Here is a 27,235-nt window from a genome sequence, read left to right as displayed (position 1 = left end):
GGAGAGAGACAACATGCACCAGGAACATCTATCTGAAGGAACACCTGTGCAGCCCCCGAGAGAGCTGGCCGGCGGTGTGCCGCTCCCCCGCGGAAGTGGGGAAAGTGGCAGGGGGAACCGCCCTTCCACGGAGGTGGAAGGGATAGTAGCCAACCCGGGAAGAACCAGCAGTAAACCCGGGGAGGGCCGAGCAGACGAAAGAACAGCGCAGGGTCCTGTGTCGTTCCTCCACGAAGAGGGGGAGCGACATAATGGTGCCGTGACTCAGATATGAAGCCTAGGCAGGGTTTAGTGTCGTTCCTCTGCGAAGAGGGGGAGGGACAACTGATAACTCTGTCAAGTAAATAATAATAATAAAAAGTAATCTATGCAAATAAAAACTGCTTACACCTGTGGATCAAGGCACTCTGGGGACTCCATCACATAAAATTTGAAGTAAGGGTGATTAGGGCCCTCGTGCGTGTCGGAACGGTTACATGAGTAGGGAATAGTTGAGTGCGGAGCACCACGCGGGAATCTGCGGGATGGACTCACATCCATGTGCCTAGGTCTGGAGGGAAGGACATGGACATTGTGAAGTGATCAACGTGCCAGGGAAAGTTAGAAAAGCACATTTTATATCGAACAATAAAAACCTTTGACCAAGGAAAGGGGAGGGCAGAGAAGGAGACACACCAAGCAGCCGAGGCTGAGTTCCTCAAGTAGGTGAGATTAGGAGTTGAGGGGAGCAGTAATAGTTCTTTGTTACTTGTAATGTATAGGTCGGCCAATTGCACGAGCGTGCTTTGCTTCTGCAGTTAAGGAGAGGAGCTCTTGGAACTGGGGCTGCGATCCCAGCTTGCTCTCCTTTCCCTTGTAGAGTTTCTGTCCATTGCAGTCCTGTGCCTTCCTCAGCCTTCCATTAAGCATGTCGCTTTCTACTCGGCCTTGATAGAGCCTCTTTCCTCTTGGTCCATCAGCCTAGCCTAGATGGGCCGTAGCTCAGGTGGGAAATCCAGTCTGAAATGTGCAGTTTCATCCTAGGCAGCTGTGGGATGGTGGGTGGGGTGGAAATGTAACCACTGTGCAAGGGCCCTCGTCAGCTGTTGTTATGATTGGAATTAGAGAATCATTTGCCCCCTTTTCTACATCCACTCTTTGATTCTGTGCCACTTTTTTCAGAACAGCCACTTTTCTGACTTCATGGACAAACAAACGGGGTACGTCACCAGGAACCTGCTGGCAACCCCAGTCGTCATGGGCAAGGAAGTTCTTGCTGTGGTTATGGCAGTGAACAAAGTAAATGCACCTGAGTTTTCCAAACAGGACGAAGAGGTAACGCTGACCTTGGCATCCCATCACAGGCTCGGGAAATTTGTTCTACAGCCAAGGGAAAGGTGTAATGTTCTCTTCTCTGCCATCTGTAGGTCTTTTCCAAGTACATCAACCTTGTTTCTGTCATCCTAAAGCTTCATCATACCAACTACCTGTACAGCATTGAATCCAGGAGAAGCCAGGTAAAGGAAGGGGACGTCGTTCTGTGCTGACCCGTCCTGACAGATGACCTGGAGCCAGCAAATCCTAGACCTCTCCTACCCTGCAGGGGGTGTTTAAGCCACACAGAGCAGGTGCCAAACTTCAGTGCCAGGTGTCCTCTCATGGTATCTCGCTCTTCCCCCTCCCAGTCCTCCATCAGGGCACGCATCCTGGGTAGCCTTGGTTTCTTCATCTATGGGATGGACGAGGTTGACAGCACCTACTTCATAGGGTTGGCGTAACTCTTAAATGGCCATTAGCTCGTATGTAAAGCTCTTAGTTCTGGGTCAGAGTGAAGCTATTAATTTGAGGAGCAAATTATGCTTCTAAAGTCCGTGTCATTCCGTAAGGCAGAGGGACAGAGAACAACATTCACAGCCAGAATACCTGCGTCTGGACCACCGTGAACCTATTCGCTCTGCAGTACAAAAGTGGGAGAGGGTTGGGGTGGGGGGCTTCCTCCGACCCTTCCCATTCAATCTCAGGATATGTGAAGGAGTCGTGTAGCTTTCTCTCTGTGAGGTCTGGTGGGAACCAGTGGGCTGCTAACACTGGGCCTTCTGCCCACAGACTGCCTCTGCCTCCAATTTTAGGACAAACCCTTTGGGCTGCAAGCATTTAGACACGGAAACATGGCTTCTTCCCTTCCAAAGACCTACAGCTTTGCAAAGGTCTACTCATCATCCCATTTGAGCATCAGAGTGGCTGTAGGATGCATACATGTTCAAAAGCAGATCGTATTGTCTAGTGATATGTACAAGTAGGCATTTTATGTGCCTCACGTTTGCTTTTGGTCAATGCTTGCTTGCTGGCTCGCTCACTCTATTCTAATTGTTTTCATACTGGCTTTCAGATCCTCATGTGGTCAGCCAATAAAGTATTTGAAGAGCTCACAGATGTTGAACGGCAGTTTCACAAAGCACTCTACACAGTTAGGACGTACCTGAACTGTGAACGGTACTCCATCGGCCTGCTGGACATGACGAAGGAGAAGGTCTCGCTGTGCCGTATGTTTTGTCTCCCCTAAAACCCCTGTCAGATACACATCACCTGAGACGTGATTCAGTGAGAAACGCGTTACGTAAGTAAGCAGCCGTGCTAGGTCCCAGGAGCCAGGGCCAAGGAAGTGTAGAACGGAGGTAAAGGTGTATCGGTGGGCTTGCACCTTAGCTTTTCTACTTCCTGCCTGGCTGTGTCTTCATCAAGTTTTTTTTTTTTTTTCCAGTTTTTAGAGTAGTTTTAGGCTTACAGAAAAACTGAGCACTTATGTACAGAGTTCCCCCACACGCCCTCTTCCCTCCCACCCCAACTGCCACCAGTGTACCCTGTTGCTAGCTTCGTGTGTTGATGTGGTCAGAGTGGCTGAACCAATATGGATGCATTCTTATGAACTACAGCCCCCGGTGCACATTCCTTTGTGTTGTGAAGTTCTGGGTTTTGACAAATGCGTGATGTCCTAGAGCTGCCGTTACCTCTGACCAGTGGAAGGCACATGAAGGAGATCCATGACTTTGTCCCTGAGGGCCAATGGGAGCCAGCGGGTCCCCAATGCCAGTCTATGCAGGATAGTTGCAGTGCCCTAAAAGTCCTGTGCTCAGCTCTGCAGCACCCCCGCCCAGCTCTAAACTCCTGGTGACCACTGACTGTTTTACTGCCTCTACTTTGGCCTTTTCCCAGATAGTGTTGGGATCATTTAGCGTGTAGCCTTTTCAGACTGGTTTCTTTGACTTAGCAGTATGCACTGAAGTTTCTTCCAGATCTATTGATAGCTTGATAACTAAATAAACATGTTTTAAAAATGAGCTAACTTAAATTTTTAATTGACAAACATATATGGGGTATAATGTGATACTGATACAGATGCACTGTGCAATGATTTAATCAAGATAATTAACGTATCTAGTATCCTGCATATTTTTTGGTAGTGAAAACATTTAGTCTATTCTTTTAGCAAATTTGGAATGTATAACACATGCTTATTAGCAATGATCACCTTATGCAATAAATGTTGAAATCTATTCCTTTTGTCTACTTGGAACTTTGGGCTCTGTGGACAACTTCTCCGTCTCCCACCCCTCCCTCTAGTAACCATTGTTTTATTCCCTACTACTATAAATTTGACTTTTCAAAGATTCCACATAAAAGTGAAGTCCCACAGTTTTTGTCTTCATGTTCCTGGCATATTTCACTTGGCATAATATCCTCTAGTTTCATTCATTTTGTAGCAAATGACAGGATTCGCTCCTTTAAGCCTGGATAATATTCCATTGTATATATAGTCCGTATTTTTTTATTCATTCATCCATCAAAAGACACAGGTTTATTTCATGTCTTGACTGGAATTTATTTTAAATTGCTGAATAATACTTCATTGTAATGGCAGTTTGTTTATCCGTTCATTTATTGAAGGAGTTGAGGTAACTCCTAATTTCTGGCAATGTGGAATAAAACTGCTGTAAACATGTATAGGTTTGTGTGTGTATATAAATCTTCCACTCATTGGGTAAATACCAAAGAGTAACTGCTGCATCATGTAAGGCTATATTGATCTTTGTGAGAAACCGGCCAACTGTCACCAGATAGGACCATCATTTTGCTTGTCACTGGGAATACATGAGAGTTCTTGCTGCTCCAGCATCCTCACCGGTAGTTAGTGACGTCAGTATTTTGAGTTTTAGCCACTCTAGGAGTTGCAGTCATATCTTGTTGTTTTGATTTACAATTCCCTAAAGAACTCTTTTCATATGCTTGCTATTTGTATGTTTTTCTTCGGCTGTTCATCTGTCTGGATCATTTGCCCATTTTGTAATTGGGTTGTCTTTTTACTTAGTTTTAAGAGGTCCATGTATATTTTACTTATAAGTCTTTAATTGAATGTTTGTTTTACAAATATTTGCTCCCAGTTGTCTATGGCTTGTCTCTTTCATTAGCTTAACAGTGTCTTCTGTAGAGCAGAATTTTAAAATTTTAATAAAGTCCAATTTGTCTTAATTTTGGATTGTGCTCTTGGTATAGTATCAAAGAAGTCTTGACAAACCCAAGTTCACCTGGGTTTTCTACTATGCCATCTTCTAGACTTTTTATTTTATTTTATTTTATTTTGGTTTGGTTGGTTTGTTTTATTTAATGGTCCATGATCCATTTTGAGTTGTTTTTATGAGGGGTATAAGGTCTCTGTGTAGATTGATATTTCTTTGTGTGTGGATGTCCAACTGTTCCAACATAAGTTGTTGGTAAGACTAATCTTTATCCATTGTCTTGTCCCATTACCAAGGATCAGTTGATTATATTTGTGCAGGTCCTTTTCTGGATTCTATATTCTGTTCCATCGACTTTTTTGTCTCTTCTTTCACCAACGCCACACGATCTTGATTTTGTAGTTTTAGTCTTATGTCTTGAAGTTGGGTAGTGTATGTTCTCTCTCTTTTTTTCTTTTATCTGATGTAATTCTTGGTTTCCTTGTCTGAAAAATGAGGACATGTTTTTTATCAGTTGTGAAAATTAGAGGTTATATATGTCTATGTGCATAATGTTATCAGTGCCAATTTAATATTTTGTATTCTAATATTTTAGAGATCATTTTAAAGTAGAAATTATTAAATATTTAATATTCACAATAATGTGCTTGTCTCTCATCTTGCTATTTCTGTTGGACTTACCCCTTATTATGCTACATCATTTATATTCCTTATGATACATGAGACTGCTAGTTATTCTTCCTCAGTGGATGAACACAGGACTGGATATCAGTAGGACTGGGTTCTGATCCTGGCTGTGAGCCTTCCTGGCTGAGAAAGTTGACTGGGGTGCTTTTGGCTGCAAGAAATATCTGATCAGCTAACATCTTTAGCGAACTGACAGTGACTACTTCATTTAACAAGAAGTTCTAGGATTGGCTAATTCAGAGTTCAGTGGACTCATCAACATCCCAGGAGCTTTCCATTTTCCTGGCCAGGGCTTGGGCACCTGCTGTACTGGTGATGCTTCCTCTCATGGAGGGTAAGATGGTTGGTGTAGCTCAAAGTGTGACACATAGAAACATGAGAGAACCCGGAGGCATTTCCTCGAAATGTCACCCTCATCTGAGGAACATTTTTCGCTAGCAGCCCCTCGGCTGATTTCTCTCCCTTGTCTAGAACTGGGCCATGTACCTGCCTTCAAACCAATCTAGGCACCTTATACAGATAAGTCATGCAGGGCCAACTTCCCTATACAAATTCTCAACTATATGCAAATCAAGTTCTACTAGCAAGAAGAATAAGGAACAGATATTGGGATATGGCAACCAATACTGTTGACCATCTGATGTGACCTTGGCCCAGCCTCTTAACCTATCTGGATTTAGTTGAATTATCTATAAAATAGCTACTGCACATTGAGTACTTTGAACTAAATGCCAGAGCAGGTGATTGATGTTTATTATTCATTTAATCCTTACCATGATGCTTTAGCATAAATTCTACACCAATTTTAAAAATTATTTATTTGAAAGAGTTACACAGAGAGAGGAGAGGCTAAGAGAGAGAGATCTTCCATTTGATGGCTCACTCCCGAATTGGCCACAATGGCCAGAGCTGCGCCAATCCAAAGCCAGGAGCTGGGAGTTTCTTCCAGGTCTCTCATGCAGGTGCTGGGGCCCAAGGACTTGGGCATCTTCTGCTTTCCCAGGCCACAGCAGAGAGCTGGATTGGAAGTGGAGCAGCCGGGTCTTGAACCGGCACCCATATGGGATGCTGGTGCTTCAGGCTATGGCGTTAACCTGCTGCGCCACAGCGCCAGCCTCGAGAGATCTTTCATCTGCTGGTTCATTCCCCAAATGGCTGCAACAGCTGGAGCTGGGCCAATCCGGAGCCAGGAGCTTCTACTGGGTCTCCCTTGAGGGTGCAGGGGCCCAAGGACTTGGGCCATCTTCTACTGCTTTCCCACGCAATAGCAGAAAGCTGGGTGGGAAGTGGAGCAACTGGGACTCAAACTAGCACCCATATGGGATGCTGGCACTGTAGACGGTAGCTTTTCCTGCTACACAATAGCACCAGCACCTATTATTCCCATTTTGAAAAAAGATTTTATTTATTTGAAAAGCAGAGTTTGCAGAGAGAGAAAGATCTTCCATTTGCTGGTTCACTCCCCAGTAACTGGAATGGCAAGGGCTGGCCCAGTCAAAGCCGGGGCCTGGAACTCCATCCTGGTCTCCGATGTGGGTGCAGGTACTCAAGTACTATGACCATCCTTCACTGCTTTCCCAGGCACATTAACAGGCAGCTGGATCAGAAGTGGAGCAGCCAGGATTTGAACTGGCACCCATATGGGATGCCAGTGTCACAGGCAGCAGCTTAACCGGCCATGCTACAACATCAGCCCCTATTTATCCCACTTTACAAGTAAGAAAGGACTAGGCTACCTGTTTAGTATCACAAATTCCTGAGCTAGGGATTATATGAGGGTACTTCCAAAATTCAAGGAAAGTAGAATTAAAATGTTTATCTGGTTATAAGTTTTTTTTTTGAAATACATGCATAATTTTTTCAGAACATGCATCTTCCATGAACTTTTTATTTTTTTTTTTATTTATTTTTTTGGACAGGCAGAGTGGACAGTGAGAGAGACAGAGAGAAAAGTCTTCCTTTGCCATTGGTTCACCCTCCAATGGCCACTGCGGCCGGCGCGCTGTGGCCGGCGCACCGTGCTGATCTGATGGCAGGAGCCAGGTGCTTCTCCTGGTCTCCCATGGGGTGCAGGGCCTAAGTACTTGGGCCATCCTCCACTGCACTCCCGGGCCACAGCAGAGAGCTGGCCTGGAAGAGGGGCAACCGGGACAGAATCCGGCACCCCGACCGGGACTAGAACCCGGTGTGCCGATGCCACAAGGCGGAGGATTAGCCTAGTGAGCCGCAGCGCCGGCCTCCATGAACTTTTTAAAGTAGGTCTTCTCAGCTCTAGAATTCCAGAACTATGTAGACAAACATAAAGTATACACACACACAGTTCATGTAATACGCTGTAGGTCACGTGAGTTTGTGAATTAATGTTTAACTCTAATTGCCTCCAGGAATTCTATGATGAATGGCCCATCAAGCTTGGTGAAGTTGAACCCTATAAGGGACCGAAGACACCAGATGGCCGGGTGAGTGCAAACACCTTCCTTGATGCTCTCTGCCCGGCAGCAGCTGCTGAAACTAAGAGGCTACAGCGCACAGAGAAAAGAGCACTGGCCTGGGAGGGCGGGGGTTCTAGTCCTGTGCTTTCTCTACATGACCCTGTGGTAGAAAGGGCCCTGGACAAAGAGGTTGGGAGTCAGGTCCCAGCTCTGCCCCAGGCAGCTCCGCGGCCCTTGCCCGTACTCATGGTTTAGCCTCTTGAGCTCCTCTGCTGTGAAGGCCGGGCTTGGTAGCTCCACAGTGGTTCTCAACAAGGAGAAACGTGTAGGGCCACCTGCGTAGCCCTGTGCAGGGGTGCTGGATGGACTGGGTTCTCCGAGAGCAGCATGGTTAGATTTACTTGCTCCAGGGCAGGACACGAGTCTGTTCAATTCCCCACTGGGTCCTCAGCACTCAACGACGCAAGTTGATGGGCTGCAGCACGTCCATGCCTTGGGCTCCTCAACTGTCCGTGAAGCAGAAACACTGACATCAAATCCCGTCCAGGATTGAAAACGGACCCAGAAAGCCTGTTCAGATAAGCCAGTGCTGGAAGGGCTTACGTGCTCACGGTACAGGATGTGCCTTCACTGTAGTTGAGAAGTTACATGACTTGGTCTAGTGAAGTATCTAGATATTACTCAGATACATACATGTGTTTATTTATATAATATATAATATATATATATTAAGATTTATTTGTGTATTTGAAAGGTGGAGTGATAGAGAAAGATATCTTCCATCCACTCCCCCAGATGCCCACAACAGCTGGGCAAGGTCAAAGCCAGGAGCCAGGAATTCTATCTGGGTCCCCAGTATTTGGGCCTTCACCCGCTGCCTTCCAGGCATGAGAGGAAGCTTGATCGGAAGCATGGAGTAGCCAGGACTCACAAGCACTTTGATGTAGGGTGCAGGCTTGCTAGACAGCAGCTTATGCACCTGTGTCACGGTGCCTGCCCCACAGCGCCCATTTCTACAGAATAAAAAGTGATCAGTTAAGTCCAAAACAGGCTGGTTTAGGGACTGAGAGCCGAAGGGGGCCCCAGAAGCTGTTTGGCTGCACTCAACTTTTTAAAAACTGAATTTATTTCAGCCTTTGTGTATATGTGCGAACAGTCAGTAGCTTTTCTGGTTTATTACAATTTGGTAATCAGGATAGGAGTAGTCTGTTAATTGATATAGAATGTGACTAGGAAACGGGACTATTTGTAAGAGTTTTGCATTGAAAAACTGTGTCCTTTGAGAAATAATGTGCTAAAAATCTCTTCCTCCTTTCTTAGGAAATCATCTTTTATAAAATCATCGATTACATTTTACATGGCAAGGAAGAGATCAAAGTGATTCCGTGAGTGTTGCCGTGGTGAGCCCCAGGAGTCGCAGGGTTTCTGGGCGCACAGTGGGTTTCTCTGCAGAGCAATGATCTTCTCTTTCCTAATCTTCCCCAAGAACACCTCCTACGGACCACTGGACTCTGGTTAGCGGGTTGCCAACATACGTTGCTGAAAACGGATTTGTAAGTTGTTGAACAAATGCAAATTCTAAATGATAATGCATTAAACTCTTACCAGCTAAGGCAAAGATGCAATTGTGACTGTAAGAGTGACCCGATAAAGGTGAGATGACCATGTCTGTCAGTGCAGGAAGTGGAGAGGAGAACCTTGGCAGTCACACGTAGGTTGGAGCGGCCAAAGCTAGGGACTGGGACCGCAATCCAGGTCTCGCGTGTGGCAGGAAGGAACGCAATGACTTCAGCATCAGCACCGCTTGCCAGGGTCTGCATTAGCGGAGGCAGGGAGCTGGAGTCAGCAGCTTGAGCGGGGAACCGAACTCCAGCACCCTGATGTGCCGTGTGGCATCCTGACAGGCCTCTTACCCTTGAGCAAAATGCCTACCCAGGCCCTGACTTCTTACTCTGCAGACATGGACATTTCAGACATCTCTGGAGTCAGTGCCTGGGATCCATGCTGGCTTTAATTCTATCTCAAGTACAGTGGTCAGTTCTTTGAAGCATGAGCTTGAGGGGGGAGGATAGAAAGAGAGCCTTTGAAATATTGATTAAAAGTGTGGCGCTTTGACCCATCCTCTGTAAAGGCTGTCCTGAGGCCTTAAAGGATGGACTGACAGGTATCACTGACAGGTCAGAAAAGAGGAATGAGCTTTTTCCCTTTCTAAGACACGGAGGATGTCTAGCTCTTTGAATAACTTAAAAATCCAGTTCAAGTCAGATCTTGGAATTAATGGATGGCACAGAAGATCGCTGAAATCCTTAGGGCATATGTGCTTCTGAAAACTTTGGAGTGGGAGTGTTGAGCCGCTGGACAGCCACTGAAGGTGCTGCATCCCACACTGGAGAGCCTGGGGTTAATTCCGGCCTCTGGCTCCTGACTCCAGCTTCCTGCTGGTGCAGACACAGGGAGGCAGCAATGATGGCTCAGGTACGTGGGCGCCTGCCACCCACGTGGGAGACCCGGATTGAGTTCTGGGCTCCTGGCTTCAGTTCAGTTCAGTTCTGGCTTTTGTGGGCATTTGAGGATTGAATGAGTGGAGGGGACCTCTCTGTCTCTCTCCCTGTCCCTCCCTGCCTTTCTCTCTTTGTCTTTCAAAGAAATAAAGGAGCTGGAAGATTTTCACCTTTCTTTGTACAGAAATAGTTGCTGTGCTTCAGCCACCGTTAGACAGCACTTACGTAGGGAGCAAGGGGCTGGCGGGGTCTGGGGTGGTGACTGGGGCGCCCACTCGCCTATTCATAAGGCTTCTAGATTTTTACAAATTTGGGGAAGCACATTGCTAAACTGTTGGCTACCTGAACCCCCCACCCCGGGGGGGAGTTATTACACTGTGCAAAGCGGCAACTGATACAAACCAGAGCCCCCCCAACCCCTGGCCAGGAGCATCCACTCCAGACATCACAATTCTAGTTTCTTCCCACAAATTTAAACAGGTCATTTAATCTTACTGGGTTTCTCTTTGCTGAAGTTTAAAAGGAAAAATTTAATTTAATGGCTAATGTCCCAGATCTTATGATTTAAAAAAAAAAAAAAAGATTTATTTATTTCAAAGAGTTAGAGAAAGAGATCTGCTGGTTCACTCTCCAAATGGCCACAACAGCCAGGGCTGGGCTAGACTGAAGCCAGGAGCTTAGAACTCTCGCTGGGTCTTCCATGTGGGTGCAGGGGCCCAAACCTTGGTTCATCTTCTGCTGCTTTCCCAGATGCTTTAGCATGGAGCTGGATCAGAACGGGAGCAGCCAGGACTCGAATCGGTGCACCTATGGGATGCCAGTGTCACAGGCAGGGGCATAACTCACTGTGGTATGCAACAGGCTCACTTAGATTTTATGCTGGTGGGGAGAAATGTAGTCTTTTATTAAAACCATTGCAGATATGACTCAAGATGGAATTCAGAATGACCCAAAAATGTAGCGATTCCTTGTCCTTACAGATGTGAGCAGTAGTCTGTGAAGTCCACTAATGCAGGTGACATGGTGTGATGAGTCCTCACTTGTGAGTTACTAGGACTGCCTGGCCTTTTCCTCCTGCCTCTTCTTCTAATCTGGATCCTGCTTGAGAAAAAAGGGGGGCCCCAGCATCACTGCCACACCTGTCCCAGCAGACGGCCTTTCTGCTCAGCTCCCTGCCCTGCTTGGCCCACACAGTTCAGCTGGTTGCTTTGATTGGAAGGGGAGCCTTGGAAATGGGGCGAGCGGGAAGCAGCAGAGACTGGGCTCCGTCCAGCCAGGGACTTAGCCACGGAGAAGCTACCTTCCATGAGTTACTGGCAGGTTGGACCCAGCCCGAGGTCCAGTGTCCATGATCTACCTGCGAGCAGCTGAGAGCTGTGTCCACAGCCCTCGGTTCTATGCACTCTTCGTCTCCTTCGGGGCTTAAGTGCCGCCCCCACGCGCTGTTACAGATGGATGCTTTCTCTCCCTTTACAGATCTGCAACATGCTCAATGCCCCTGCCGACGAGTACTTCACCTTCCAGGTAACTGCCAGCGGGCCTCGGCTCTCAGGGCTGGGTGTGTGTGAGTGTGAGTGTGCGTGCACGCACATTCACTCGCTCTCTCCTCCCCTCCTCCATCCCCAGAGGCTGCGTTATGCTTAGGTGTGTCCAGGAGGCACACACAGGACCCATGTCCACTCACCCTGGCTGAGCCATGGGCCAAGCAGAAGAGGCTGGGGAGGAAAAGAGGAAGAGAGGAGACCAGGGGCCCTCACCCAGGCACATCACTGGTGCTCAGTCAATGCTTTTTGCCTGCATCACTGACTGGACCCTGACTCCAGTGCTCTTGGCGGGTTCCCACTGGTCCTTCGGCCTTGCAGCTCTCTTAGCCACAGAACCCCCGTGGTCCCTGTCCTGCTGCTATACTGTTTCTTCTCTGTCCCCGGCATGCAGAGACCCCCTTCCTGGAGCACCCGCTTACGCTCACCAAAAGGTGAGCCCCCGAACCAGCCCCGCGGTGGGCTGACTGCTCCCTTCCAGCTCGGCTGCTGTGGCTGGAATGTGTCCCCTCAATGTTCACCTGTTAGGAACTTAACCTTCATGTTCACAGGTGCATGGGGTGTGAAGGTGGAGACCTTGGGAGGGAGTCAGGGTCAGATGCAGTCCTAAGGGTGGGTCTTCCTGAAAGTGTTAGTGGCTGTCTAAGAAGGGAAGGAGAGAGGAGCTGGCACGCTCTTAGCCTCTCTGTCGCTCCCCCTCTTCGTGGAGGAACGACACTAAACCCTGCCTAGGCTTCATATCCGAGTCACGGCACCATTATGTCGCTCCCCGTCTTCGTGGAGGAACGACACAGGACCCTGCGCTGTTCTTTCGTTTGCTCGGCCCTTCCCGGGTTTGCTGCTGGTTCTTCCCGGGTTGGCTACTGTCCCTTCCACCTCCGTGGAAGGGCGGTTCCCCCTGCCACATTCCCCACTTCCGCGGGGGAGCGGCACACCGCCGGCCGGCCCTCTCGGGGGCTGCACAGGTGTTCCTTCAGACAGATGTTCCCCTTAGATGTTCCTGGTGCATGTTGTCTTTCTCCTCCTTTATAGTCCTCTTCCACCAATCCCAACTCTGCTACCCACACGCCGAGTACGCTGCTCTCCTCCAATCAGGAGTAGGTCCTACAGTTTATTGGTTGAACTGGAGGCAGCTGCGTAGAAGCTGTTTCTCCCTTCTCAGCGCCATATTGTGGGAGAGCAGATGCATAGAATAAGTCTTAATTCCAGTAACTTAGTCTAGTCCGAGTTGCTCCCCACACTCTCTCCATGGGATGCCTTCCACCCCGTTCTGTGGCACAAGAGCCTGCATCACCCACCAGCACCTTTATGTTGGACTTCGCAGCCTCCAGAATTGTCAGGAACACATTTCTCTTCTGTTTTCAATTACCCAGGCTGTAGGATTCCATTACAGCAGCAGAAAAACGGACTAAGACAAGGGCTTTTTTCCGGGACATGGCTGTGGGACTTGACTTCTCATCCAAGTTCATCTAGTTCATCAGGAGTCAGTGTATCTTCTGTCGCTCCCTCCCCACCTGTCACCTCCCCACCTGCCACCTCCCAGCCTCCTGTCACTCCAGCCCACCCCTCAAAGGGCATCGAAGGACAAAAGATCAGCCGGCATTTGTCTCCGCAGCCTCTTCTGGCCTCTGGCACTTCTCATGCTGTGTCCTGCATTTAACAACCATCCAATTAGAGCCCTAATCCCCACCAGAAATAGAGCGTGCCCTCCCTGGTAGTTACTGCTCTTATCTGGCTTTCTGTCTGAGGAGGACACACAGAGACACACACACATGCACCCCACACATGTCCACCCCCACCCCACACACACATACACCCACTCACACACCCCACCCCCTCACACACAGCCCTATCTGTGCTTCCACGGGAAAGCCAGCCTCCCTGGAGTGTGAATGGTTCCTCCCCAGCTGCAGACCCAAGCCAGGCCTCGGAGAACCTGTCCACGCTTGCTTGGTTACCTGGGCAGTTTCCCTGGGATCTGCCTGCCCAGCCCTTTGCCTACTGACATGGAAACACGCAAACACCATATGGCTGCATTTGCTCTAGCTGCTTCCTCCTTGCAACCAGAGCCTACTGGTGACCACGCTGTGCTCGGCGCGATCCCGGTATTTATGGCAACTGAATGCCAGGAAAGAATGCATGAAAGGAAACGGAGGACGATGGTTGTCAAACAGGGGTGGGGCTGGAGCCAGCCCAGGAGAGACAGGGCTGCTCCCTAAGGTTTGGGGGTCTGTCCTTCCTCTTGTACAGGAAGCCACACCATTGCCAGTGATAGCCCTGGCAGAGAGGAGGCTGAGGACCTCCCTGGGGCCTTGGGGGTCCCATGGTGGGATAAACCTTCAGTCCATGGGGATGTCCCAGGTCTCCAGAAAACATCAGTGGGTGCCCCCGAATGTGAGCTCTTCGGCTCTCGAGCTGTGAATGTGCAAATCCAATGGGCTCTGTGCTCCAACACCCACTGTCCAACGTGCACCAAGGCCCTGCTCTCCACGGCACTCCAGGGCAGACTGAGCATGAGCAGTAGTAGGAAAGCAGCCCATCTCTGCTGATGATCGGACTCCACTGACAGGTGACTGGCCCTAGAAGCCCCGACAGCCTTGCAAACTGCTTTGCCATCTTTGCTGGGATCTTAGGTGCTGAATTCCAATCTTCTGCCCCTACCTTTCTCCGTAGCCCTGCATCCCGGCTGCATCTCTGTCTGCCAGCTCTCTGGCCCCCTCCCTGCCTCTGCCCCCTTTCCTGCAGGCATTGCCCAGGCAGAGGGCAGACTTGGTGCGGGGCGGCTGCCCTTCCCAGACTCCACCCTCTTGTTGTCATGCGGCATCCCGGTTCTCCACTGCGCACCTGAGCAGTGCGATGGAAAAGCCGGTGCTCTGCCAGGCGCCGCTAGCAGAGGCACTGACTCTCACACGATGCCCCTTGCGGGCACGTGCAATAGTGTTCTCTTGCTGCTGTCACCAGTGACTGCCCAGTGGCTTAAAACCACACACATGCGTTCTCTTACGGTTCCGGAAGTCAGAATCTCACCAGTCGTCTTGGTCCGAGATCAAGGTCTGGCAGGACTGTGGGGATTTGTGGAGACCCCCTGCCTTTTCTCGGCTCCTCCAGGCTGCCTGGAGACCTCTTCGTCTGCAGAGCCGGCTACTGCATCCCTCCGGGCTCGCTGCTGCCACCCCAGCTCCTTTTTGGATTCTGACTTTACCTTCTGTGTTACTTTCAAGGAGCCTGGGACTTACGCTGGGTCCACCTGGGAAATCCAGGTTCCTCTCTCTCCCTTCAGGTCAGCTGATGAGTGACCTCCCTTAATTCCATGTGCCACATTGATTCCGCTGTGCCGTGGGCGATAACATTCACAGGTGCCAGGGAGTGGGATAGAGAGCTCTCGGCGGAGTGGGGGCACTGCTCTGCCTGCCACAGTGTTCCTTGAAGTGAGCTCGAGGGTTCCTTCTTTAACACCAGGCAAGGAGATCTGAATTCGCAGGGGAAAAAAAATCCACAGAATTTTCGGATTTAAATTTTTGTCCTATTAGTTTTTCTTACACCACCTTCCTGTCAACAAACTCAACTAATGGCAGAACACTTCAGTATAAACAGGGAGCAAATGAGTATTTATGGAAAAATCGAGGGGTAGTACAATTTATTTTGGAAACTTTAAATAAGATACATGGGTGCTTTTGGTTGTAAAGTTATTTGGCACATGTGATATATTTCCTGTTCATGACTTTGCCCCAGGTCCATATAATTACATAAAGATTTCTCAGTGTTTTCCAAGGATGCAATGTTTGAGAACACTGTGTGATGCATTTTGTTTTCTAAAGATTTGACCATCAGGGCACATAAACGGAGGTTTGTTTTCTCTGCTTTTCATTCCAAGTATAAACACCATTAATGGATAATAAACAAGTTACTTGTTTATGTAATAATTACTGAGAGCCTATTACATGCTCAGCACTGTTGTATCACTCGGGTGAAATTTAATGATTTATGAAATAGTCTTTATCCCTTGGTAAGTTTAGAAAATAATCCCACAAACCAGAATCAATTGTGAAGCATTAACAAAAGGAATGCTAAGCTGTGTGGTCTGGGCTGTAAGTGCTGTTGAAATCTGAAAAGGCGAAGTGCGTTAGGGCTTACAGAAGTTAGGGCTTCCTGGGCGAGGCAAGCCTTCCCACGGCCACTGAGGATGACTGAGCAAGCGGGGGAAGCTTGGAGAACAAGGAGTGTGGTGAGGGAAGTCCTTGGCTACTATGGCACACAGGCCATTCCACAGTTTTCCTGTTCAGGGGACACCAGAATTACCTGGAGACTTATTTGAAATGTGTGCCCAGAGACTATGAAGCAAGCTAGAAAGAATCTGTTCCGTGGGGTCTTTGGGCTGCGCTTTGAGAAATGCTCCTAAACTCTTGCGTCTGCACCCATCCCCAGCCTGTAAGCATCTGAAGGGTACAGTCTGTGACTCATTCGTCTTTGTACCCTCAACAACTAGCCCCATTCCTGACCCATCAAAGAGTCTTGAAAGATGTTTTCCAAACTCAACATACCAAAGGGCAAAAGACCCTCTTGGTGGATCAGCGAGGATGTCAGAAAGCACACTAGGCGTATCAGCAGAATTGAGTCTAAAGACTTAGCTGATCCAGTGTTGATAAACAGAAAAAGTGAAAAGAGAACAGCGAGGTAATGCAATGATCAGATGCATTTCCCTTACCTAGGACTGGGGAACCAAGGGAAAAATCCAGTGTCTTTGTAGTACAGACCCTTGGTTCTAGGACATCTGGTTGGATGTATACAAGTACTTACAACACTGTTATGTGTTACATAACCTAGTTATGTTCTGACACAACGTGGGAATTGCCCATATAAAACCCAGAGGTTATTCTTTAATAATAGACTGAGTGGTGGGTGGTGGGGTGACGGCTGTAAAGAGTGGGTGGGAGGGAGCCTTGTCGTGATGGAGTGGTTGAAAATCTGCAAACTGGCATGGGAACCCCCCCTCCACGTGTGTATAAATAAGTGCATGTGAGTTTGGTGAAACCCAGATCTGCTCTGTGGGTTGTTCAACGTGTACTTCCTTGCTGGCATATTGTATTGTAGTTACACAAGGTGTTGCCACTGGGGACAAGTGGGTCATGGGTGTATGGGACTTCTGTGGACATTTCTTTTATGACATCCTATGAATCTATAAGAGTCTCAAGAAGTTTTCAAAAATAACTTCTGTTCCCTTATTGTTCCTAGAAAGGACCCGTGGATGAGACGGGTTGGGTCATTAAAAACGTCTTGTCCCTGCCCATTGTCAACAAGAAGGAAGACATCGTGGGAGTGGCAACATTTTACAACAGGAAGGATGGAAAACCTTTTGATGAGCATGATGAACACATTACGGAGGTAAGTGCAGCAACCCAACGACAGAGGCAGGTGAAATTCGTGACATAACAGAGGATGCGTAATTGTTTATTCTAGAACTGCATCTGAAGGCAGTTAGGACATGACTTGCAATCAGTTTACTGTGTCATTTCTTCTATTTCCTGATTTCTGTAAACAGCAACATTTTCTACAAAAATCTACGATTGTGGCTGAATCCAAATTCTTTATAATACAAGGAAAACAGGAAAGAGGGTCTCTCTCTCTCTCTCTCTGCCTCTATTCCCTCTCGTTCTTGTCCCCAGTTCTTTGTCTAATTTTTAGGTCCTGCCTTATTCCACTGGTGTTTGTAATTCCTCTCCACGAACAACGTATTTGGGGTGCATCATACACTTGGCAATGCAAGGGCTTAGCCAGTTTTTATTGTTCGGGGTTGATGAATAGTATGTTTTTTTTCTTTGATTAAAAGACAGTGGAGGGGAGATGGGTTGATAGGAAAGCACGCGGTGTTGCCTCTGCGTCAGCTTTCCTTGAACCTGAGAGAAGCTGAATGAGCCTTTCTACTTTCTAGACTCTCACGCAATTTCTTGGATGGTCTCTCTTAAATACTGACACCTATGAGAAAATGAATAAGCTAGAAAACAGAAAGGACATCGCCCAGGAAATGCTCATGAACCACACCAAGGCCACTCTGGAGGAAATTGAGTCTATTTTGGTAAGTAGAGAATTCAGTCTTGTGCTATCAAACCACAGCTGCTGGAGGTTGCCTAGTCACCCAGGGTTCTGACAAACGACGTTGGGGAGTAAGGAAGGAGGGGTTGCATGAGGACCCTGGGGGCCCACATGCTCTTACTGGATGCCCAGGCCGCTTGGTTGGAATAGCAGTTTGTTAGAAACAGCACCGGAGTCTGCAGAGGCTGACGTAGTGACATCTCAACTCAAGTAAACATAGGTTTCCAGGAAAGGAGATGGATCATCAGCTGTTGTCATGTAATGTCATGTAACAACAGTCCTATGTCTCAGTGGCATGCAGGCATGAGGATCTCCTCTCGCTCATGCATTTGTGGGTTGGCCAGGTTCCGACTTGGTTCCAAGCTGTGAGTTTGGCGCACTCCATGTGTCTCTCATCTTTCTTGAACAAGCAGCCACCTGATAGTTGTTCTTGCTACAGTGATGAAAGAAATGCGGGAGAGCAAGCCCCACCTCAAGTCTTTGCCCTGCTGCGTGCATTAACAGTCTCATTGGCCGCAGAAAGATCACACAGGCAGCACCAGTATCGTGGATGATGGGAGAGCCAGTGGATTTTTGCAAACAGTGTTCTAACCAGCATAAAGTAGGAAAATACTATGCACCCAGTGTGTCTGTTCCTTTTTATTCTCCTGGCTTTTAAGTGTAGCACTGTGGGGATGCTTTTCTGTTTTGGATTTAAAAAATTTTTTTGTTTTGGATTTTGTTGGGAGGTTTGAGAGCTAAGAGGCATTTGATTTGAAAGTTTGAGGTATATGGGACTGGTGTTGTGGTGTAACACAGGTTAAATCGCTGCCTGTGTATCCTCTCTGGGCACCAGTTCGAGTCCTGATTAGTCCACTTCCAATCCAGCTCCTTGATAATGGCCTGGGAAAAGCAGTGGAAGAGGACCCAAGTGCTTGAGCCCCTGCACTCAGGTGGTAGACCCGGATAAAGCTCCTGGGTTTGCCCTTGTTCAACCCTGGCTATTATGGCCATTGGGGGTGTGAAGTAGCAGGTGGAAGATTCTCTTTCTCCCTCCCTCTCCCCCCACCCCTTCTTCCTTCCTTCCTTCTCTCTTGGTAACTCTGCCTTTCAAATAATTTTTTAAAAAGGAAGTTTTGAGGTATTAAAAATGAGAAGGTGTGGGGGGAATAAGAGGAAAGCGCTATGAACTATTGAAAACCAGATGGAGGCCACTCATTTTTCCCTTTCTTTGTTGCCTACACACAAACAACCCACACACTCCTCCTTTTTCTTCCTCATCCTCTTTTTCAAAGGCAGCTACTGTTATCTTTTGGGAGGATGGGGAAATCAACTGTATTAGATTATTCCTTAGGTCAGGCTTTTCACAACTAGTTTCTAAAGGTCTCCTCCTATCCAGTGTGCATCGCTGTCATGGAATTTATTACAGCATATTTTAAATACACATATATCTTCACTGGTTTTAGTAGGAGAGAAATCAGGTAGACACCTCCTTGGCAGGAGTCTCATACCTCAATTGCTTGTCTGTTGCAGAAATTTAAAGAGAAGTTGAATAAAGATGCAATTGAAGACTGTGAGGAGAAACAACTTATCAAGATTTTGGTAAGTGTTTTTCTTCTCCCCTTAACGCCCTTTGGATAGAACATTTGTATGTTAGGACCTGCGTCCTCGTGTTTTAAAGAATGTTGTTTCCTCTTTGCTGATACTTTGCAAGGATGATAGGGAAGGAGGTTCCTTCTGAAGGGTGACCTCCAGGTTCCCTGCTTTCCTACATTATCTCCTCCAGTCCAGTGCACAGCTAAGCCCCTGCCTGTTGCGCAACAGGACTGCAGGCCCTGTTTATTTTCACAGCGTGCATTGCCCGGAGGGTGGGACAGGGTTATGGTGGACCCAGACTGTCCTGGGCGCAGCCATTTGCTGTTGGGCCGCTGGATTTCCGGCTGAAGTCAACTTCTTCTGTCTTGTTGTGTACAATCGACTGCTAAACCCAGTCACTAAATTCAGTGTCCGAGGTGGTCGTTCTCAGTTCTAGAATGTGCATTTGAGTCTTCAAGGTTCCAACCCTGTGTTGAAACTTTCTATCATGTGATCTAATTTGACTATCTTTTGCTTGATTTTTTAAAAAATTATCCGCCGTAATTTATGTACTCATCTCGATACCTGAGTTACCTCTAGGTCTGGTCTACTTTTACTCTTGGCTTTCAGTCATGGGATCCTATTTTAAAATATGCTTCATAATTTTAATTAAAAACCAGAAATTGTGGTAACACTAGTAGAGGCTTTGAGTGCTGTTAAGTGTCTGCAAAGAGGATTAGGTTTTCTTCTGGCAGATGAAGCGCTGGTTCGGGGTGTGGGCAGGGATGCTCTTAGTTCTGCCTGGGGCCCTTATTTGTAAGTGTAGAGTGTGACTCTTCCATGATCCCATAAACTCCCAGGATACTCACCGAGATTTAGACGCTTGAATTCTGTCTGAATGAAACTGAAATGTCACATTTAATTCCCTCCCTCACTGCCTTATCCCACTCTCCACTGCCCCTTTCCAAACTGTGACACACTGTTCTTGGCAAAACTAAGCTAGATTGGCCGGCTCGCCTGCCCCTTTATGGGCAGCCTTATACCACTGGCCGATGACTCCATGTTGACTGCTCAGTTGCTGCCGTCCATGTTTCTGGGTCAGCTGAGGCTCTCCTGCCCCCACTTTCCTTGGCTCGACCTCAGCACTAGGCCCTCATCCCAGGCCCTCACTCACCCTCAGTCCATCTTGTAAAACAGAACTAGTTGACATCCAGGACGCTAGACATCCTCTAGATCGCTGTTTAGAGGAGGAAGGGTCTCATGTTGGAGAAGCAGGATGAGGGCAAAGAATCAGTTGAGCTATGCCCCGCCCCCAACAACAATAGCAACAAAGTAGCCTGTGTTGAATGTAAAATCCACCCTGGGCTAATCCCAAGCCACTGATGCATAAAACCTGGGAACTTGAACAAGCCAACGTATAATTCAGAGTTGTTCTCCAAAATGACCTGTCATTTCTCAGCTACATAAGGATTTGTCCATTTCTGTTCATTCGGGTTCTTTCTCCGGGAGTGCACATTAATTTTGGGTTCAGGGAAGGTGCAGGCCTTGTAGGTGTGACAACAGTTTTGTGTGTCTGCTGGAAAGGGCACGGTAGCTGTGCTGTGGCTCCGGCAAAGTGGGGGGTGGGCACCTACCCCACCTTCCTCCTGCTCTCTAGGACATTCCCGGCCACTCACAGACGCACCGTGGCCAGCGTTCGCCCAGCTATAGAATATCTGGAGAGGATCTTCCAAGAGACGTGCTTCATTTGTGAAGCCTGTATCCGGTTGTTTCCACCCATACGGCGTTATGGAGATCGGCTGTAGCTCAAAGAATGGTGCCATGTGCTGAGGGTAAAAGTGCAGTGGGGTTCTTTTCTGGTGCAAGAAACTCTCTGAGTATTAGGGAGACTAAATACAAGCAATGCTTGTTCCCAAAGCATGAGCCCCCAGGGCCTGGGAAGGCCAAGGGCCTGAGCTGACCTACAGAGGCTGATGTCATCACAGCCGGGGTTGAGGGGAGAGCAGGGGTCGCCCAGACAGAAGTCGATGACGGGACCTTGTGATGGCTGGGAGAGGGAGTGGGAAGCAGGGTCGGAGCAGACCAAGACGGGGAGACGCGAGAGATGGAGAGGGGACAGACCCGTGGATCGATGATGGATCTTAGGAGACCAAAGCTGCTGGGAGGGAGTGTGGCTGCGGCGTCCAGTGAGCAGCAGGGCCAAGCTGCCGGGAGGCAGGACAAGGCCAGCCTGGCATGCTGGGGCTCGAAACGTCACCTGATCAGACACTCGTGCTCCCTGGGGGGCAGATGGAGCCTGCTGGGCTGGAGGCAGGAAGCCTGGAGTGGGGGCACTGCGGTGCCAGGCGAGGCGGCAGCAGCTTCCTCTGTGCCATTAGCCATCAGCTAAATCAGCCCTGGGAGGCCAGCGTTCCTACTTAGCAAGTCAGTAGGAACCTTTTACTGGTCTCAGTCTTGGTGCATCACAGACTTAAAAGCTTTGGCTCTGCGGAACCTGTGGTTTCTGTAGCAGAGGGTGATTGGATCAGCTCACCTGTGCTGCCCAGGGGGCCTGAGAGTCGTCCTCCTGGGAAAGTCTTACGTCGCTTCCTGCTGCGATGCACCTACGGTGCCTACACACGCACGGCATTCAAAACAGCTTCACAGCTCAGCCCCCAAAACACTAAGAATGGGGACAGAGCCCCTCCTGCGGGGAGACCAGCTGCAGGGGGCACTGTGCCCCGCAGGTCTCAGCCTCCTGAGATTTTAGAGATGCTGTGAGAGAGGCGGTGACCACGTCTGCTTCATCCAGTGCTTGGTCCAAATCCCCAGGGCGTGTTCACACACCAGAAATGTTTGGGAATGAATGAAGAATGAATGAATGAATGAAAAAGAGGGATCTACCTGGGCAGAGAATCTGGAGGTCAGGGGGAAGCTGAGGGCCTAGGCGGGCCCTGGGAGAAATGGAGGAAGGAGAGAAAGGGGGTTGTGAGGAGCTCCTACAGGCCACAGATTTTTTGACAAGGATAAGTAAAATTGGGATTCTTCTTAATTAAAATGAAAAAGACAATAATGTTATTGTCCCATTTCATGGATGAGAATACTGAGGCTTTTTCAGGTATAGATATGCCTCTACCCAGAACCCAACACCGAGGCATTGCTTTGCAGGAAAACCTAAAACCATCTCTGCCCAAAGTGAGCAGTTGGAGGGTGGCAGCAGTGACCAAGAGGAACAGGAGGGTGCTGGCTGCCCCACTGAGGGGAGGGCAAGAGTGTGAGGGGCTAGCCCAGACCCAGAGGTGGGAGGCCAGGAGCCAGCATTTTGCTTAAAAGGAGCGCACATCATTTGGTGTGAAATGTGTATGAGCAGAGTATGAATGGCTCCCCTGGGAAATGGTAGATTTATGGAAGGAAGGTAGTGACCCGCCTGTCCCTCCTCAGCACGGTCCAAGGTGAATACCCACGGGCTGAGGCACCTGCAGGACCATCTGGTGGACCACAGAGCCTGCGCTGATTCCCTGGTCCCGAGGCTGGCCCTCCCCTCACAGGACTGGCTTCCTTTCCCACCAGCTTGTGGGCTTGTTCTGCAGTCTCGCTTCCCTTCCCCCTGCCCGGGGTGTTCAGGGTCTCCCCAGCAGAAAGCACTCCGTGTCGTGCTGACCGATGGTTCCACACTCTCTTGGTCTGGGTTTTCAAACCGTTTCAGTAAATGAATTTCCTTAAGGGCAAGATGCTCATTTTCCTTCCCCAAGTCATGCCAACGCCCATGTGCCTGGTTCATGTTTTGTTTTCTTTTCTCACGTACTTAACTACTCATGAGATGTAGCTAAGTGAATTATCTGGGGACATTCTTTCATTCATTCGTTCAAGGAACATTTACGGCACAGCTTCCTGAAACAACACCACAGGTTCTACTTGGCAGCAAACAAGAGCTTTGAGAGCTGTGGAGCTCAGTCTAGTGGAAACCATTACTGAGTGTGGAAGGAAAAGAGAATTGAATTAAACAATTGCCTGGTATTTGCATACTTCTTGAAAAGGAAAAAAGGGGAGTAATGAAAATGCGTAAGGCTTCCCTAACTACGCATTGGATTTTGCACCATAGAAAGAAATCAGCTGCTAGAGTTGCGTGTGAAATGGGGTCCCATCACTTAGAAAGCTTTTAAATCTCGCTCGGCCTCGGCTGTGTGGATTGGGAGACCAGAGCTGCCTTGCACGTAATGGCTCAGTGGGCTGTGCGTGGTATTCTTTTCTTGTAATGTGGCTTTACACACAATGCTGGATATGCGGATTTAACCTGAAACAATCGTCCTTATTTCAACAGAAGGAGGACTTGCCGGACCCGAAGGAGGTGGAACTATACGAATTCCGGTTCAGCGACTTTCCCATCACGGAACACGGATTGATTAAGTGTGGAATACGGCTGTTTTTTGAAATCAACGTGGTGGAGAAATTCAAAGTCCCCGTAGAGGTCAGAGGGTGTTTTGTTTAAAATACGGAGCGATTCTGTTGCCGTAGTTTGCTACTGTTTTCTGTGGTTCAAAAGATCAACTTCAGTTTAGATTTTAAATTATTATTAACCTTGTAAATACAACAGCTTAACCCCTGTAAACAAGACCAACGCATCTTTTTCGATAAGATTGTCACTAGACCGTCTGACCTTTGGAATTCTGCTCAGAGTCTGAATGGTGTTGTCCTCTCCCGGGAACAGGTCCTCACCAGGTGGATGTACACAGTGAGGAAGGGGTACCGCGCTGTCACCTACCACAACTGGAGACACGGGTTCAACGTAGGGCAGACCATGTTCACCTTGCTGATGGTAGGTGCAGAGTGCTACAAATCATTGCACACCTCTTGGTCTCCTGCTCCAACATGATGAGAAATAGGTAGGAGCCATCCCTCGAGATCAGTAATCTTGGAGTTCACAGGCATGAGCCCACAAGCCCCCCTGCAGAGGATCCCAGGGAGCCGGATATCTGTGGGCACCCGGCTGGATTATCACTCACACCTTCCTGTACTGAACCTTCTTGAAGCAAAATTCAGCCACTTGTTAGGTTTTGGCATTGCCCAGGAAGTTAGACCAGAATCATGGTAAAAATGGGCCGGGGCCCCTTCCCTGTGGCAGGTAGGCATGGCGGATTTGGTACGGAAGTCTGTTAGTTCTGTGTACCCGTGTCTTGTAGACAGGAAGACTCAAGAAGTACTTCACGGATCTTGAAGCCTTCGCCATGCTTGCGGCGGCGTTCTGCCATGACATTGACCACAGAGGCACCAACAACTTGTACCAGATGAAGTAAGTGCGCACAGGCACTGCGCAGCCTGGACCCGCTGACTTCCGAAAACGCTGAGCGGGGGCGGAAAACTTGCCGGTCCCTGGGGGCCACATCTGGGACTCTCGGGTGTTTCGCTGCCCTCTTTCCTTTGTCTAAGTGCCCAGCCATGCCTCTGCCTCCCTTGTATACAGCTTCACTCTTTGTTTCGACAACTTTGTTTCGTCAGAGTATCGAATTCGCGCATTAACGTGCATGCATCTTAAGCTTACACCATGGAATCTTCAAAAAGTGCATGGGAAAAGCTAGTTCTGAACACACTACGCATGGTTTTCAAAAATCCAAGAAAATCTTCTTTCTGAATTCTATCTTCCATGAACTTTGTAAAAAATTTATTTGAAAAGCAGAGTTACAGAGAGGCAGAGGCAGAGAGAGGTTTTCCATCTGCTGGTTCACTCCCCAGATGGCTGCAATGGCCAGAGCTGGGCTGATCCGAAGCCAGCAGCTTCTTCCAGGTCTCCCATCTTCTACTGCTTTCCCAGGCCATGGCAGGGAGCTGCATCAGAAGTGGAGCAGCTGGGTCTCAAACCGGTGCCCATGTGGGATGCCGGCACTGCAGGGGGTAGCTTTACCTGCTACGCCACAGCACTGGCCCCTCCATGAGCGTGTTGAAGCACCCTTGTCCATCTGTGTGGAACACCCCCCAGTTCAACCTAAGGAATGCTTCTTCCTGGACTCACTACCCTTCCATTCCATGGTCCTCTTGCCTCTACCCAGCTCTTCTTCAGCTGGTCTCCCATCGTGACCTCAACGCCATCTTCCTGTCTTGCCCTAAGAAAGGCAGTGCAATAATAAGGATATAAGCTCTGGGGTTGGATAGACTTGGCTTCACTGGGCTCATGGGTGACTTCAACTTTTTGAGCCTTAATTCCCTCATCTGGAAAGCAGCAATGATAATAACAGGATCTCACAGGTAAGGTTGTTGGAAATGTAAAATGAAATCACGGATGTAAAAGTACTCAGCTCATGGCAGTCGATAAATATTACAGACTATTAACTCCAGTGATTATGTCCTTGTCACACGCCACAATTCATCAGCAGGGCAGGCTTCTCTCAGTCAAGATGCCCACATTGCATGTCAGGGCGCCTGGGTTCATAGCTGCCTCTGCCTCTCCACTCCAGCTCCCTGGGAGGCAGCAGTGATGGCTCAAGTCACTGGGCTCCTGCCACCCATGTGGGAGACCTGGATTGAGTTCTGGGATCCCAGTTTCAGCTTCATCTCAGCCCTGGCCGTTGTGGTCATTTAGCAGTGAGCCAGCAGATGGGATCTCCCTCTCCCTTTCTCTCTCTCTCTTCCCTCCCTCCCTCACTCTCTCCCTCCCCACCACCCCATTCCCTGTCTTCCTCTTTCCCTCTCCCTTTTAAATAAATGAATGAATGGTCTCTGAGAACTTACACACATTCATGAGCAATGGTCACCCCCAGCCAGCACCTTGATGGTGGTTTTTGAGATACTCTGCCTGGGCCACACTTTGTCCCCATTTCTAAAGCACTACCTACTCCTCTCCAGAGCTGTAGCATTTTACAGAGAGTGGGTTTGGGAATCTGAGTTTGTGGGGTGTAACTACTTCCTGTTTTGGGGACCTTGGGAAAGTCACTTAACCTGTCTTCCATCTGCTGCTTTACTCCCCAAATGTCCTCAACAGCTGGAGCTGGGCCAATCTGAAGCCAGGAGCTTCCTCCAGGTCTCACACATCAGTGCAGGGGCCCAAAGACTTGAGCCATCCTCTGCTGCTCTCCCAGGTGCATCAGCAGGGAGCTGGACTGGAAGTGGAGCAGCAGGCACTCAAACTGGCGCCCATGTGGAATGCTGGAGCTGTAGGTGGCAGCTTTACCCACTAAGCCACAACACCAGTCCCTCCATAATAATTCTTGAAGTGTCACTTTATGGACCCCTATTGTGTTGGAAGAATTGCCCAGGTGTCCAAAGAAATATCAAGACACCACATTAGTGGGGCTGGCGCTGTGGTATAGCAGGTTAAAGCCCCAGCCTGCAGTGCTGGCATCCCATATAGATGCTGGTTCAAGTCCTGGCTGCTCCACTTCCAATCCAGATTCCCTACTAGTATGCCTGGGAGAGCAGCAGGAGATGGCCCAAGTTCTTGGACTTCTGAACCCACATGGGAAACCCGGAAGAAGCTCCTGGCTTCGGATTGGCCCAGCTGCAGCTGTTGCAGTCATTTGGGGAGTGAACCAGTAGATGGAAGACCTCTCTCTCTCTCTGTCTCAACTCTTTCAAATAAATAAAAAATAAAAAGACACTACATTGGCAAGTGCAGCCAATGAAAATGTTGAATGAGCATGAGCTGCTATTCTCATGCTGGTGGTACCAGTGAGGCCACGTGGAGTGGCCTGGAGCTGTTGGGACACAGCTGATTGTTTTCTGGCTTGACCTTGTGCCCTTGATCTGATTACCTGTCTCCAAAAGGTCTGAGGCCCTTGCTTCCAGGTCCCAACCTTATCTCCCAACCTTTGACTGTGCCCTTTGATGGTCTCCTAAAAACCTGGCTGTTTTCCAATGTTTATTATTCCTTCAGGTTCTTATATCCTCTGCATTTATTTCATTTTTCTAACCAGTTTTATATTTTTATGTGTATAGAATTCTTTGTCCCTTTCATCTAAGTTTCCCTG

General features: G+C 48.6%; 1 protein-coding gene across 5 annotated transcripts in view; it reads left to right on the top strand.

Moving 5' to 3' along the window:
* PDE6C (phosphodiesterase 6C) overlaps nucleotides 1-27,235 on the top strand; it is a 56,188-nt gene that overhangs the window by 9,119 nt on the left and 19,834 nt on the right. For 4 of the 5 annotated variants that reach the window (XR_016222125.1, XM_089314725.1, XM_051823943.3 and 1 more), the window contains 13 exons: nucleotides 1,162-1,314; nucleotides 1,407-1,496; nucleotides 2,369-2,509; nucleotides 7,565-7,639; nucleotides 8,933-8,997; nucleotides 9,099-9,165; nucleotides 11,590-11,637; nucleotides 16,887-17,036; nucleotides 17,584-17,727; nucleotides 19,257-19,325; nucleotides 23,599-23,745; nucleotides 23,986-24,093; nucleotides 24,458-24,567. Coding sequence is in view for 4 of the 5 variants with exons in the window: in XM_089314725.1 (XP_089170851.1) it covers nucleotides 1,162-1,314; nucleotides 1,407-1,496; nucleotides 2,369-2,509; nucleotides 7,565-7,639; nucleotides 8,933-8,997; nucleotides 9,099-9,165; nucleotides 11,590-11,637; nucleotides 16,887-17,036; nucleotides 17,584-17,727; nucleotides 19,257-19,325; nucleotides 23,599-23,745; nucleotides 23,986-24,093; nucleotides 24,458-24,567 (1,367 nt within the window). In the remaining variant the exon portion in view is untranslated. Of the gene's footprint in view, nucleotides 1-1,161; nucleotides 1,315-1,406; nucleotides 1,497-2,368; nucleotides 2,510-7,564; nucleotides 7,640-8,932; nucleotides 8,998-9,098; nucleotides 9,166-11,589; nucleotides 11,638-16,886; nucleotides 17,037-17,583; nucleotides 17,728-17,850; nucleotides 18,346-19,256; nucleotides 19,326-23,598; nucleotides 23,746-23,985; nucleotides 24,094-24,457; nucleotides 24,568-27,235 lie in introns of those variants that run through there. The other variant, XM_089314727.1, reaches the window with a different exon arrangement.

This window comes from Oryctolagus cuniculus, chromosome 15 (genome assembly GCF_051225735.1).
Source record: "Oryctolagus cuniculus isolate XC-2025 breed Fujian yellow rabbit chromosome 15, ASM5122573v1, whole genome shotgun sequence".
Taxonomy (NCBI): Eukaryota; Metazoa; Chordata; class Mammalia; order Lagomorpha; family Leporidae; genus Oryctolagus; species Oryctolagus cuniculus.
Note: the sequence above shows the minus strand (reverse complement) of the source record. Positions and strands in the feature narration are given on the sequence as shown.